General features: G+C 31.9%; 2 protein-coding genes across 8 annotated transcripts in view; one reads left to right on the top strand and one right to left on the bottom strand.

The window, feature by feature from the left end:
* The window catches only part of LOC111054006 (unconventional myosin-XVIIIa), a 184,010-nt gene that overhangs the window by 120,392 nt on the left and 49,218 nt on the right, over window positions 1-14,400 (top strand). For all 7 annotated transcript variants that reach the window (XM_039442930.1, XM_039442931.1, XM_039442933.1 and 4 more), the window contains one exon: window positions 12,965-13,114. In XM_039442930.1, coding sequence (XP_039298864.1) covers window positions 12,965-13,114 — 150 coding nt within the window. The remainder of the gene's footprint in view (window positions 1-12,964; window positions 13,115-14,400) is intronic.
* Window positions 3,391-11,067, bottom strand: LOC111059940. The gene is made up of 2 exons (XM_022347568.2): window positions 10,603-11,067; window positions 3,391-3,625 (listed from the first exon to the last, which is right to left on the bottom strand). The coding sequence occupies exons 1-2, from the start codon at window positions 10,913-10,915 to the stop codon at window positions 3,594-3,596; spliced, it is 345 nt and encodes a 114-aa protein (XP_022203260.2). The 5' UTR covers window positions 10,916-11,067; the 3' UTR covers window positions 3,391-3,593.

Here is a 14,400-nt window from a genome sequence, read left to right as displayed (position 1 = left end):
AACACACGTTTCATCTTTGCACATTGGAGATCTTCTCGCTTTATCAATTACATTTAATAATTAATTAAATCCGCGACCAGATTTCCAATTCACAAAATAATATTTCAAAAATTGAATGGGTTTTGATGTCATGTATGACACTATGCAGTATTATGACATCCAAATATTACAACAGTGAAGATCTATTCAATGGGTATTTATAAGAACATTATGAAAACCGAAATTGAGTGATTAATGCTACCGTATTAATTATTATGCGGAAATTTTATTCATTTTGACTAGTGAAAATGACAATAAAATCTGTTTTTCTTTTAATTATGGAGAAGTTCCGCCTGTCTTTATATTTCCTAGAGAACGAAGTAAGGGCACAACTCTAGTGTAGAGTTAGATCAGCTATCCCATCTTAGGTTAGCTAATCTATCCAAGTATTTTATTCAAATAGGATTTTTAGATAGCCGAACTCTCTTTCAAAGTAATTTCCGTTCATAATTAATAACCAAAGCTAAACTCTATTCATATGTTACTCAGTTTTTGAAGTAACTATAAAATAATATTTTCAAGTAAAGTGAGTCACAGAATGAACAATGCCATTCAACAGGAAGAGTCTATAATTCTTGATGTATTTTTGATAGCCGCATTCTTGAAGAGTTGACTCATACTCTACATGAATAACTATAGTGAGGCCTACGTTATAATGTCAGTGGAGAAAGATAGGAGAACAACGTTGCCGATCCTCTGTCTTGTCAATGCCTTCTATAGACTGTACCTCATACAGGTTTATTGATTTAATACTAACTGTTAATTTTCGTTTAAAATAATCAATTATATTTTATTAAGCAACAAATTATATTTTTCAATAATTTAATTAATTAAGATGAACTATTTTGTTAATTAATTATTAATTCTACATTGTTGAAAGACGATCTGGCAACAGAGCAAAGCGAGAAAGAGATACGCTATCCGCTTTGTTGAATGATAGACAAGGATAGCAGTACCATTGCTAATCAAACACTGCCATTATAACGTGGACCTCACTATAGAAGATGTTTTCTGAGTAATTGTGAAGGTGATATTGTGGTATACTGAATAGTAATACTGTAGTAGATTTTGCTCAACCACAGTTTTATTAAAAATCAAGATACCGGGTTCGTTTTTTACTCCATTAAAAATCTCTGGTGAATTCGGTATAACAACTAGTATAATGGTATAACAACTGATACCGGTTTCGCAATCTATATAAATAAAAATCGAGCATCAAATTTTGACGTTCAATAACTTTTTTATGTGTGCACCGAGTTTAATGATTTTTTTAGTTTTGTTCGTTATCATAATGGGGGCCCTAGCCAATCATACTGATTTGACAAGGAATTATTTCATAAGCCAATTTAGAGAAATAAATGAAACTATGAATTGAGAAACAGAATATTTAGACCCCAGAGATTCAACAATAATTATGGTAAAAGAACTCCAGAGTGCAGAATACCATATCTGCTGAATTCATTGCCTCTGGAATTGCGAAATTTACAAAGAAGGGGTGAAGTTCGGGCAAAATTGAAATTATTTTTCATTGCAATAATTGATGATTGACATATGACATATGGTTGGATTTACAGTAGAAATGCAAGCTCACAATAGTTTCTCAGACTAGCGATCATTTAATAGTTATATGGGAATGTTTTACATTTTATTATAAGTAATTATTTATGAATATCTAATTTGCTTTGTTAATAACATTCATTTAATATATTATATATTTATATTTGTTTATTATGTAAGTTATTGCAACATAGTAAATGTTTTTAGTATTTTTTTTTAATATTCCTCAAATAGCTTAAAGCTAGAGGGATTAAAAATATATTATGAATTTTGTATTTAATGAGATGTGTATTGAAATTGAAATAAATTGAAAATTATGTTAAGTTATTATTTATAATTCGACTCAGAATTATAAATTATTCAAATTTATAATTCGACTTCAGGACTCTTTCCTACAGTCCTTCAAAGATTGCATGTAATCCTTATGGGAGAATATTTGTGAGCTGGCCACACACAGAAATAAAAATCAGCTGATATAATCATTGCGTCATCCAACAGCTGTCGGTAGATCTGTTCTCTTTCTACTAATTAACAAAATTGTAATTCTTAATAATGCCGCGGTACGAACGACGTCCAAACTTGGATCGTAGAAATCGAAATGCTGTAAATTTAGAATATGCACGGGAAAATCAGTAGCAAGGAGATATACCATTCAATTCCCGGCAAGCAGCATTCAACTATAACTAAAAATACAAACTGCTGCACAACTAACTGAGCACATGAGAAGTCCATAAATGTAAATACTGATTGTTGGATAATTTTCATGAAAGTATAGTGCATCAGATTAAGCTAAGGCTAAGCACTCCTGAGGAGGCGCGGCTTGGTGATACAAAGTGTTGATCTTATTGAGATTGCCTTATCACACCGTTCCACGCCATGCCCGATTCAGTGTGTGTGAGTTCTTCCATTCAAACCAATAAGCAAGAAGCACCTGGATGCAAAATGCCGCATCGCGCCTCCTCAGGTGTGCATCCAGCTAAAGTTTGTCATGAAATCCATTAACTATTTGGCGGTACGAAGTTCGCCGGGCCAGCTAGTTTTTCAATAAATCTATGGTTTGTCAATTTCTAATTTTTTTATTATAAAATATTCATCCAAAGTAAATTTCATGGATTTCACGAATTTTATGAAGAAAGTCGCCATTGAATATCGACTTATTTGATGATTTTAATGGTTAAGTGAGGTCCACTTTATAATGGCAGTATTTTATTAAGATTGGTGTTGCTATCCTTGTCTATCATACGACAAAGCCGGTAGTGCCATCCTTTTCTAGCTCCGCAACGTTGCCAGATAATTTTTTAAGAATGCAGAAATATAATCGATTAGCAAAATATTTAATCACAATTATGAAATTTATCAACTTATCATTGGGAAATATATTTTCTTGACGGATAAATTAGAATTGAATATTTGAAACAAGAATGAACAGTTGATATCACATTAGATATACCGTTAACAGTTATTCTCTACAGAAGGCAGTGGCAAGGCAGAGAAATGGCAATGCTCTTCTCCTCTCTCTATCCACTGCCATCATAACGTGGACCTGACTATAGTTATTTCAGTTCAATCAATCAATTTTATTGGAAAATAATTTTTTTACAATGTTGGGTCCTGCTAAACCCATGGGTTTTTCAGCAGGTGCCATATCAAAACAATGGACTGGTTAAATGGAATGGTAAACTTTTGACTGGTATAAGCTATGGTTCAGCATCGACTGCTGTAGGCTATAATCAAAATAATTATTTAAATTATTATTCATGCATTATTCAAGAGCGATATTCAACAAAATCGTGATTAAAACTTCAAAATCATTTTATTTCTCATTACTCATTACAAAATTTAAAAAATTAAAAATTGAAAACATTTTGAAAAAATTAAAACATTATAAATTATTGAAATTACTTATCCCACATTACAAAGTCAATTAATATAAATTTAAAATTTTTGTTTTTACATTAATTATTGTTGATTGTGGTGATGTTCACCGTCGTCCATCATTATCCTTCATTGAAGTCGGCATCTGCTTCGCCTAAAACATCAAAAACAAAATAAAAACATTATTCAAAATATCAACATTTATTTCTAAGCGTAGAATTTCAGAGTATTCAGTATAACGTGGATAGTTCGAAGTTGAAATGAAGCTGTAAAAGTTCTGAATTATAAGAATCATATTATTAACATGATTAGTGTGCTATTCCATACCATTAGAATCGACTTGCATCTCACCACTTAAAATAACAAAAATAATTGCTTAAGATGAAATAGCTGCAGGTGAATTATTTTTAAAAGTTGATTTGAAATTGAAAAAAAATGACTTCCCTTGTCTCAACTACTACCCCATAGCACAAGGTTACCTTATTTTTTTCTCTCCCTATCATTTTAAGATGTACTTATTGTATGAATCAATAAAGAATTTAGGCTATAGGTAAGGAAAGTAGGTATTGCTTTGATCCTCCAAATCTACGTGGTTTATAAGTTTATTAATTTTTTACATTATATTTTTCACATTTTACTACATATATTTTTTTCTTTTTAATTACTCATTTTTAACATTGAACTAACCATTCATTATTATTATTATTCTACAACTTGAGACCATTACAATATCCCAAATTGGTCAATCTGTTGGGGCCCGCGCCTGTTTCTTGTGGATTAGTCATCGTCATCCAGACAACAGGTCTGCGTACCAATACCCTATGACATAGTGCTATTAAACACAATCACCAACAGATTATTGTAACTGTTGTTTTTGTAATATCTAGTATAATATTATCTATTTCAATCCTTATTAACGTGAATGTTTACAAAAATCTGAATCATTCCTCCGAATCTTCCAAACGTATTGGCAATCCGAAGAACTAGTCTTCACACACAAACCTCAGGTCCATGTGAAGATCATTCCTGAATTAAAGCACTGTCGGTTCACGACTCTTCCCTGATAAGTTATGAATCTTAATCATGATAAAATACTTTTTTATTGTACAAAATATTATTCTTATTTATGAGTTCTTGTAAGAGTTTGTAGAACTGACAGCAGATTGTAAATCATATTGTTTTGTTTTCTATGAGGAATAAAGAATTTTTTGAATTGAATTGAATTGCTTTCCAAACAAAATTAAGGTACCACAATTTCAAGTTTTCTGTACGTTTCAACTTCCCATGACAAACACATGATTTTTTCAATTGTATCATTCTCAAAACTTTAACAATGCTTCCACCATATTCTGAAAGTTTAATGAGAATCTAAATGGGAAAAAAATGGCGCTAAAGGGTAAAATTATTGGTGTTTGCTCATAATAAACATATTCATTCAAGGAAAATAATATAGCTTCTTAAATTGTTCAATTATTATAGAAATTACTAGTAGGTCTACCCCTTTTATGCTTTTTCTAATAAACACAATTAATTTTGACACTTGAAAAATGGCATGAGTGACCGAAACTATAGTTAGGTCCACGTTAATGGCAGTGGAGAAAGATTGGAGAACAACGTGACCGATCCTCTGTCTTATCAATGCCTTCTATGGAGGGTAACTGATACCGGTTTATAACTGTTCATTCTCATTTAAAATAATCAAGCAAGAAACTATATTTTTCAATGATTTCATAATGAATTTTCATAATCAAGATTAGATATTTTGTCAATTAATTATTAATTCTACATTGTTAAAAGACGATCTGGCAACAGAGCAAAGCGAGAAAGAGATAGCGCTATCCGCTTTGTTGAATGATAGACAAGGATAGCAAAACCATTGCTTATCAAACACTGTCATAACGTCGACCTCACTATAGTTGTGTTCATGTAAAAAAGTATAAAAGGGGTACTAGTAAATTCTATAATAATTATTACATAAGTAATAATAATTATTTCAATTGAATTTGGGTAATTGCGTCTTAAGAATAAGAAAAAAGAAATTAATTTATTTACTATACAAACATGCAATAGGCCTCATCAATATAAAAACAATACATTAAAGTCCAAATTTCTTCAATAAATTATTAAACATTTAAACTTCAATAAATTTGAATAGCTTCTTAAGGCTGTGCAAAGGCTAAAAATAAACTTTCTTCTGGTGATAATTTTCAAAGTTTTACGATCTGTATATAATCAAGCTATAAAAATGGAAAAGTTTTCTCAGGAAAACATTTTTTTCCAATCATTACTTTTTGAGATATGAGCGCCTAAAGTTTAAATTTTTGGGACAGAACGTTTCAAATTCGGTAAGAGGTAAATCTAGGAGATTTAGAGGATAAATTATTCACGGCATAGTTGATTGAATAGAACAAAAATATTTTGAAAATATCAAGTTTTGTTGAAGTTATTCAATTCACCAAAAATAACTCAACTAAAAGTTATTTTTGGTCATTTTTAGTAAATTGAATAACTTTCTCAAAAAATGATATTGCCAGAAAATTTGTGTTTTATTTAATCAAAATTACCATGAATAATTTATCCTCTGAATCTCATGGATTTGAAATGTTCTGTCCCAAAAATTTAAACTATAGGCGCTCATATCTCGAAAAGTAATGATCGGAAAAAATGTTCTCCCGAGAAAACTATTTCATTTTGATAGCTCGAAGATATACAAATCGAAAAAGGTTGAAAAAGATCACCAGTAGAAATTTTATTTTTAGCCTTTGCACAGCCTTAATCATTGAGAAGCTACAGATCCCAATTTTTTCATTTAGAATAAACCTTTTTCTATAAACAATGATTGGTGACGAAATAGAACCAAGCTTGGTGGGGAAACTGAATAATAAACATTTCACTATCTATAGGCGGCATTTTCCAGGGCTTGCAATGGATGTCTGTTGCGTTGAAAATTATCGGCCCGTTTTTGTGGAAGGAATGCATAACGACTCACTCCCTCCGTCTTATGTTTGATTTTATGAGTCATCACCGTCTGGCAATGCAATCGATTTATTCAAGAAAATAGGAAATGAATACTTATGGCCAATTATCGCGGCAATCAGTTAAATCGATAACGACGAGCTGAATAGTTTTGAGGCTACTGCACTTTAAATTTCCTCGACATTTTATTTAAATTTCCTCTACTATAGTGAGGTCTACGTTGTAATGGTAGTGTTTGATTAGCAATGGTATTGCTATCCTTGTCTATCATTCAACAAAGCGGATAGCGCTATCTCTTTCTTGCTTTGCTTTGTTGCCAGATCGTCTTTCATCAATGTAGAATTAATAATTATTAACAAAATATTTCATTTTAATTATGATAATTCATCATGAAATTATTTAAAAATATAATTTATTATTTTAAACGAGAATGAATAGTTAGTTAGTATTAAATCAATAAACCTGTATGAGGTACAGTCTATAGAAGGCATTCACAAGACAGAGGATCGGCACCGTTGTTCGCCTATCTTTCTCCACTGCCGTTATAACGTGGACCTCACTATAGGCGAAATTTTAATCCAAATCTATGTTGTGAAGTTCAAGCCGGAAATGTGGGGTTTTCGAAAAGCACGGAAATTTGTTAGCAGGTTGATTTTAGGGTACAAAATAACCCAATTCCCTACAAGAATGTTTAATTTACAGGCTGTATATCAATTTATTAATTGTTCATTTATTAAGACTGTGCAACAGGCTAAAGAAAAACTTCTTACTAGTGATATTTTTTCAAAATTTTTTGATTCCTATGCAATAAAGTAATCAACTTAGAAAAGTTTCTTGGAAAAAAATTTTCCTGGTTAATACTTTTTGAGACATGAGCGCCCAAAGGTTAAACTTTTTTCAAACAGATCTTTTCAGATTCGGTAAGAGATAAGTTAATTACATTTTTAGGAGACATTCCTTAGTGTTGTTGATTGAATAATAAACATTTTCATCAATATTTGAGAAAGTTGTTCCATTTTTTAAAATAACTCAGATTAAGTTATTTTAACTCATTTTTTTGAAAATGGAATAACTTTCTAAAAAATTGAAACTTTGGTACAGTTTTTCTCTATTTAATCAACAATACCGTGAAGAATGTATCCTCAAAATGCCATGAATTTATTTCTTACCGAATTTGAAAATATGTGTTCCAAAAATTTAAACATTAGGCGCTAAAATCTCAAAAAGTAATTATCAATGAAAAAAAATTTGGAGAAACTTATTTTGATAACTTGATAGTATCCAAACCGATAAACTTGGGAAAATATTCAGAGTAAAAATTTTTTTAGCCTGTTGCAAGGCCAGAAATGAATTTTAAGGTTTATTAGTAAGGTTTATTAGTAAGATCTTTCAAGATCTTTCAAGATAGGAAGTTCTACTGAGTCTTATAGTGAGGTCTACTTTATAATGGTAGTGGAGAAAGATGAGAGAACAACGTTGTCGGTTCTCTGCCTTGCCACTGCCTTCTTTAGAGGATAGCTGATACCAGAATATCTGATGTAACATTAACAGTTTATTCTTATTTTGAATTAATCATATTTTATTCGTCAAGAAAATATATTCAACAGTGATTAAATAATACATTTTAATAATTGAAAAGAAATACTTTGTTAATTAATTATATATCTACATGATTGAAAAACGTTCTAGCAAATGCTGAGGTAGAAGAGAATAGCGCTACCTGCTTACCTATCATATCTATCGAATGATAGACAAGGATAGCAACACCTATTTAGATCACATACTGCCATGATAATGGCAATATGAATGCCATACCTCATTATCACAATCTTACCATACCTCACAATCTCACAACCTCACAATCCAAACCTCACAATCCTCACAATCCATTCCTACCTCACAATCTTTTCCATAAAATGTAATTTATATTTATGTTTGTAAACTGTATTTTAAATGGAAATAAATTTGATTTGATTTGAATTGAAACAATTATAGTCGAACTGAAGACGGAGAATCGTCATAGAAAGTTGAAAGTTCTAAAGTGCAACAGTATATTTTGTCTCTAAATTTAATATTAATCAAAAGGAACTAATAAAAAAATCACAATGCTTTGAATTGTGCCATGAGTATTGTAGCATTAGTCATCATTTTCAATAGTGATTTTTCTAACTGGATTTATGAATCGAATCCACTCATTATAGTCGAACTGAAGACGGAGAATCGTGATAGAAAGTTGAAAGTTCTAAAGTGAAACAGTAGACTATATTTTGTCTCTAAATTTAATATTAATCAAAAGGAACTAATAAAAAAATCACAATGCTTTGAATTGTGCCATGAGTATTGTAGCATTAGTCATCATTTCCAATAGTATTTTTTTAACTGGATTCATGAATCAAATCCACCGTATAATATACTTTGTGAATGTTTCAGAACTCATAGATGTATTTGCTTATTAGGTAATCTTTTAGGTTTAGAATTCTAACTTCTGTACAGCCTATGCATCTAAAGATATATCCGCTTCAAATATGGACGTATAGTATTACAGGGGGACTCCTTATACATATTTATAAATTTATTATCCTTATCAAATGCAAATGAATTAATTAATAATGTAAGGTAGTAGGTTCTTCACTGGGTTACCTCTACCTAAATGGTGCTGATCTCTCAACTGACCACACTCTTAATCATCAATTTTCATAAACATAATATTAATGAATTTATTATCCTTACATTAAATTGATAAATTAAATACATTAATTGATACAAATTAATGTATTTTTTCAAGATAGAAATTTGAGTACCCTTTTAAAATTATTTTGTCACAATATGTTTCGGCTATATGATGTCATTCAAACTTACTTGATAATGAATAATTTTAAAGGGTACTCGATTTCTATTTTTATTTATATTAATTGATAATTATTTGAGGTAGTGAATTATACACTGGTTACCACTATCATTTCAATATATTTTCATATAAACTTGGGTATAAACATATGATCTTGGGTATAAAGTATATAAACTAATGTAATCATCCATCTTAAATTTATCAACATTCCAGAAATTCTAATTCATCAAGAATATTTTCAAATTTTGATTTCAACTTGAACGGTCCTCCTGACCCCACCCTTAATAATCAATGTTCACCTTTTAATGAGAAGAAAGCAGTTCATATAATCGAAAACAACAGAGTTCCAACTTGAATCGTACGGAAAATTTGAGAGGTAGAGAGAACTAGAAAGTCCTAACTACTCTTAATAAATAATATTTTCCACTTCTTCCACATCTTCAGTTATTCACAATGCTCGTAATCAAAGAAAATTGGAACATAAAACTATGTTCTTACATAGAAAAAATGGAAAGATGATGTGCCATCGAAAATTGAAATTTGAGTGGTAAAAAAGTCCTAACCTAGCCTAATAAATCATACTTTCCACTTCCTTTACATTTCAAAAAAAATCTTTAAAATGATAAAGCTCTTTGGAATGAGCAATCAAAGAAAATGGAAACATAGAAATATGTTTTCACGTATAGTAGGAAAAAATGGAAACATGGGAAGATGTTTCTAGTATATTTGAATAGAATAGAAACTTAATTGCAGCCATATCTGAGGTCCTATGATAATATTTCACCTGATTCTCAACTTGCCAATATTCCTAGCTATTGTATAAAAATCGTCAATGTTGTTTAAAGGGTTAGCTGCTAAGAAACGTTTCATATGATTTTTAAAAGTTCCAACCTCCATATTTCTTAGATGTTCAGGAAGTGAATTAAACAATTTTATGGAAAAAATAGAAATGTTTTTGTGTACTAGAATAAGTAGTCACATTACCCCTATTTCTAGTGTTATGGCTATGAACTACTCCCTGTTCCACAAACTTCTCCAAATTCTCCTTGACATAAATAAGGCTCAGTTGAATAAATATTGAAGGTAGAGTAAATATTACCAGAAGTTTAAAATAGTCATCACACTGTGCTCGCTTAGAAAGCCCATAAATCAGTCTGATAGCCTTTCTCTGTATTATAAAAAGTCTAATACTGTAAGCTCTGGAACCCCAAAGTATGGTGCCATAGGATCGAATGATATATGATACATGCACCTGTAATGATTAATGGAAGATGGAAAAGTTGTTGAATGATTTGAAGTGGACTTACCAGTGTTATTGTGATCGCCGCCATTGCGGAAAAGTTGGTCGGATGCAACCCAGACTATCCAATAGGTGATGACCAGTTTGGCAATGGAGATGGTACTGCGGATCAAAGGGGGAGGCTGGGGCCTTCTGCGACGCTCCCCTTCGTTCTCGTTGGGTGCCAAGATTTCGGCCCCGCAATGGGGGCAAATGCCCCTGGGCTGGGCGTCCGGATTCCCTGGATTAGGGGCCTCATTCTCCAACTCCTCCACTCTGTTCCAATTTATACTAGCAATCAAAAACAATATTGCCAACACTATACGCGTCAGTATGTACATTTTTGCGCGGGGGAAAACTTAGTCAGAAATAATGTAAAGCTGTTAGGAGCTCTGGAGCTCTAGTTAGCGTAGATTTTAGGAATGAGTAGAAAAACGTCTGAACGGTAGGACTTCTAGCTGGAGAATGACCGGCCGAGTGGAAGGGACACCAAGTCAGCTGGCGGGGCGCGGTAGGGATATGACTCAACTCATTCCACCAATCAAACAGTTGATTCACAATATACTGCCAACTGTATCGCAAAATAATAAAACTCGTTCATCCAGTAGTCTATATAAAATGTTCGAATGTTTCCAATCAAATCAGATGTCCGGTAATAAAATATTATTTTTCTATTATCTATAATATAATAAAGGAATGAATTAGCTTATTCACGTATGGGATAGGAAATACACGAATGACGCATCGTCACGTCTCAACTATTCAACTGATTAACTTGAAATTTTGAATATAGATTCTTAATTTCTTAATTGACCGAGGCCTGCTTTAAATTCTTCAGTACGTCAAGTTTTTAATTATACCCTTGCGTAGCACGGGTTACCTGCTAGAAAATAGAAAGCAAGTTTATTTCATAATTAATATTCAACATTTCCTTACTAACATTCTCTATATATTCAGGTATTCTACTGTAAATACATTGGGTTATACATATTTTTTGTACTAGTTTAGTTTTAGCATAGAGAAACGATAGCATAAGTAGATATCCCATGGCATAGGGCGTTTATGTCGCAACTTTTACTGTTATCCCAAGCCGATAGTCCACGTAATTCTTTCCTATGCAGCTGTTTGATGCTGGTAGTCTCTCATATTGCGCCGTTCATACACTCTTACCCGGTCAAAACAGTAAAAATCAACAATAATCGACAGTAATCGGCTTGAGATAACAGTAAAAGTTGCGACATAAATTCCCTAAACCATGGGTTATCTACTCAAGCTACTGTTTCTCTATGGTTTTAGTTTGAACATTAGTTTTGATTTTCTTGAACAAATACTCCTTTTTAGTACCGTGCTATTAGAATCGAAACAAAAATTACCTAATATATTGAATGTTTTGTACAGTTGTTTGGTTGTACTACGCTCTACGTACAGTTTGCACCTATCTTTTCCACTCTATTATATACTCTGATCTATTCTATTTCGAGGGTAAGTGTGAGGGAAGTGTAAGATAGGGCCGGCTGCGCCCTAACTTCGCCCTCCTAGGTTTTTTTTAAAAACAGCAATTCAATTCAAGTGATTGTTGTTTATAGAGTTGATTTTCCTCAAATCCGTTTAGTGGCGCGCTTGAAATTATCTACAAGAATTAAATTCTAGTCAAGTTTAGAAGCTGAGAAAAAGCTATATTGAGGTTCACGTTTTAATGGCAGTGGAGAAAGATAGGAGAACATCGTTGCCGATTCTCCGCTGCCTTCTATAGTCTGATACCGGTATATCTGATGTAATATCAACTGTTCATTCTCGTTGAAAATGATCAATTATATTTCATTCGTCATGAAATAAAATTTTTAATTATACTTTTTGAAAATAAAAATTGAATGTTTTGTTGATTAATTATATTTTTACATTGTTGAAGAACGATCTGGCAACGTTGTGGAGTTGGGAAAGGATTGCGTTTTGAATGCTATCTGTTTTTTTGGAATGATAGTCAAGGATAGCAACACCAATGTTTGTCAAATACTGCTATTATAACGTGAACCTCACTGTAACATGACACTCATCTACAGGGCAAGAAACCAATGAATTTTATTTAAAAACTTTGAATTGATGAAATAAAAACACATAGATGTTGTCAGTTTTCTACACTTTAATTTGGTACACGACCATGGTTTCGTGACCACACAGGTCACATTTTCAAGCTGACTTCAAGCGTTTTTATTTCATCATGGAACGTTTCTACAACATCGACCACAACTCAGTTGAAACTTTGAATTGACTTGAATCCTACTGATATCTTCTCAATCTTTCTATTGTAATCTATTCTATACTGATACCTTTTCAATCTTTTTACTGCAATCTTTCTAATTGTAATTTATCTCACAAATAATTTTTTACAGGCTCTGAAACTTGAACTGGAGCTGAAGGATCAGAAAATAGCAAATCTAAGCCAGGAACTGGAAGATCTCACATTCAGTGGAAACACAGAGGAAGATGTGGCTCAACTCAAAAAAATGAAGCATCAACTTGAAAGTAAATTGGCGGATCAGGTGAGTCAATTTATTCATCTCAACATTTCAACATTTTTTTTTTTTTTAGATTACGTCCTAAAGACTCCAGTCATGGAGTATAAGACAAGTCATGTTATTACATAATAATTATAACACTAAGTAGTTCAACCTAGTTTAGGTTTGAAAGGAATTCTTGTACACTATAAAAAGCTCTATCAACTAAATATTTTTTCATTTGTTTTTTGAAAATCTTCAAATCATCATTACTTTTCAAGATTTGAGGTAGCTTGTTATAAAATTTCCTACCAATATAATCTGGTTTTTGTTCAAATAACCTACTATTGTGACCCATTATATGATAATCTGCTCTGTTTCGCGTATTATACTCATGAACATCTGAATTCTGGATCACACCACTCGTTTTCACATGCATTACAACTTCATATACATACAAAGATGGCACAGTTAATAAACCAAGCTTTTTAAATAAAGCCCTACAAGAGTCTAACCTATTCACTTTCTCTATACATCTGAGTGCCTTCTTTTGAATCTTAAACACTCTGTCCATATTTTGTTGAGATGAATTACCCCATACTAAAGAGTGGGATAGATAGTTGATAGACATCTGTCTAAAGCCTGGTTTTCACTTAACTGGTCGATTAACTGGCATACTAACTCAACTCTACTTACTTGGTCGAGTGACTGTTTTCACTACAATATTGAGAATAGTAGGTGAAGTGTGTTGTCTAGTGAACACAACTATCCTTAAAATGTCAATACTTTCTAATAAATTAACTTAACACTTGAACACTTTTCAACGAATTTTAATAAATAACAATACTTCTTAAACTTGATAGTCTACAGCACGACTACTCTACTAGCTCGATTGTTTTCATTAGCATAGTAGTGGTAGAATAGAGTGAGAAGCGGTGGTGTGGGAAGGCAAGTGGTAGATTACTATCCCACTCTACTCTACTAAAAACTAGTACTCTACCATGAACGTTTTCATTGGGATAGTTAGTACTTGCCCAGGAAACTCTACCACTATCTCTAATAATGAAAACCAGGCTTTAGAGTGATGCGTGGTGTAGTGGATGTAGTGCTTGCGAAGCAGCCTAGAGGTCCCGGGTTCAAACCCGAATATGAACAAAATTTTTTAGCCAGGTCACTCCCTTGTCATCTTATAGAAACGTTATTTTTCGGTCTTGGCTGAAGTATGACAGTCTTTAGGCCCATTGACGGCTTATATATTAGAAAATTAAAAATAAAATAAAATATAAATAAAATTAAAAATTAAATTTAAAATATAATATAATTATAAATAT

This window comes from Nilaparvata lugens, chromosome X (assembly GCF_014356525.2).
Source record: "Nilaparvata lugens isolate BPH chromosome X, ASM1435652v1, whole genome shotgun sequence".
Lineage (NCBI taxonomy): Eukaryota > Metazoa > Arthropoda > Insecta > Hemiptera > Delphacidae > Nilaparvata > Nilaparvata lugens.
The sequence above is the reverse complement of the archived record's forward strand: the minus strand, read 5'-3'. Positions and strand labels throughout refer to the sequence as shown.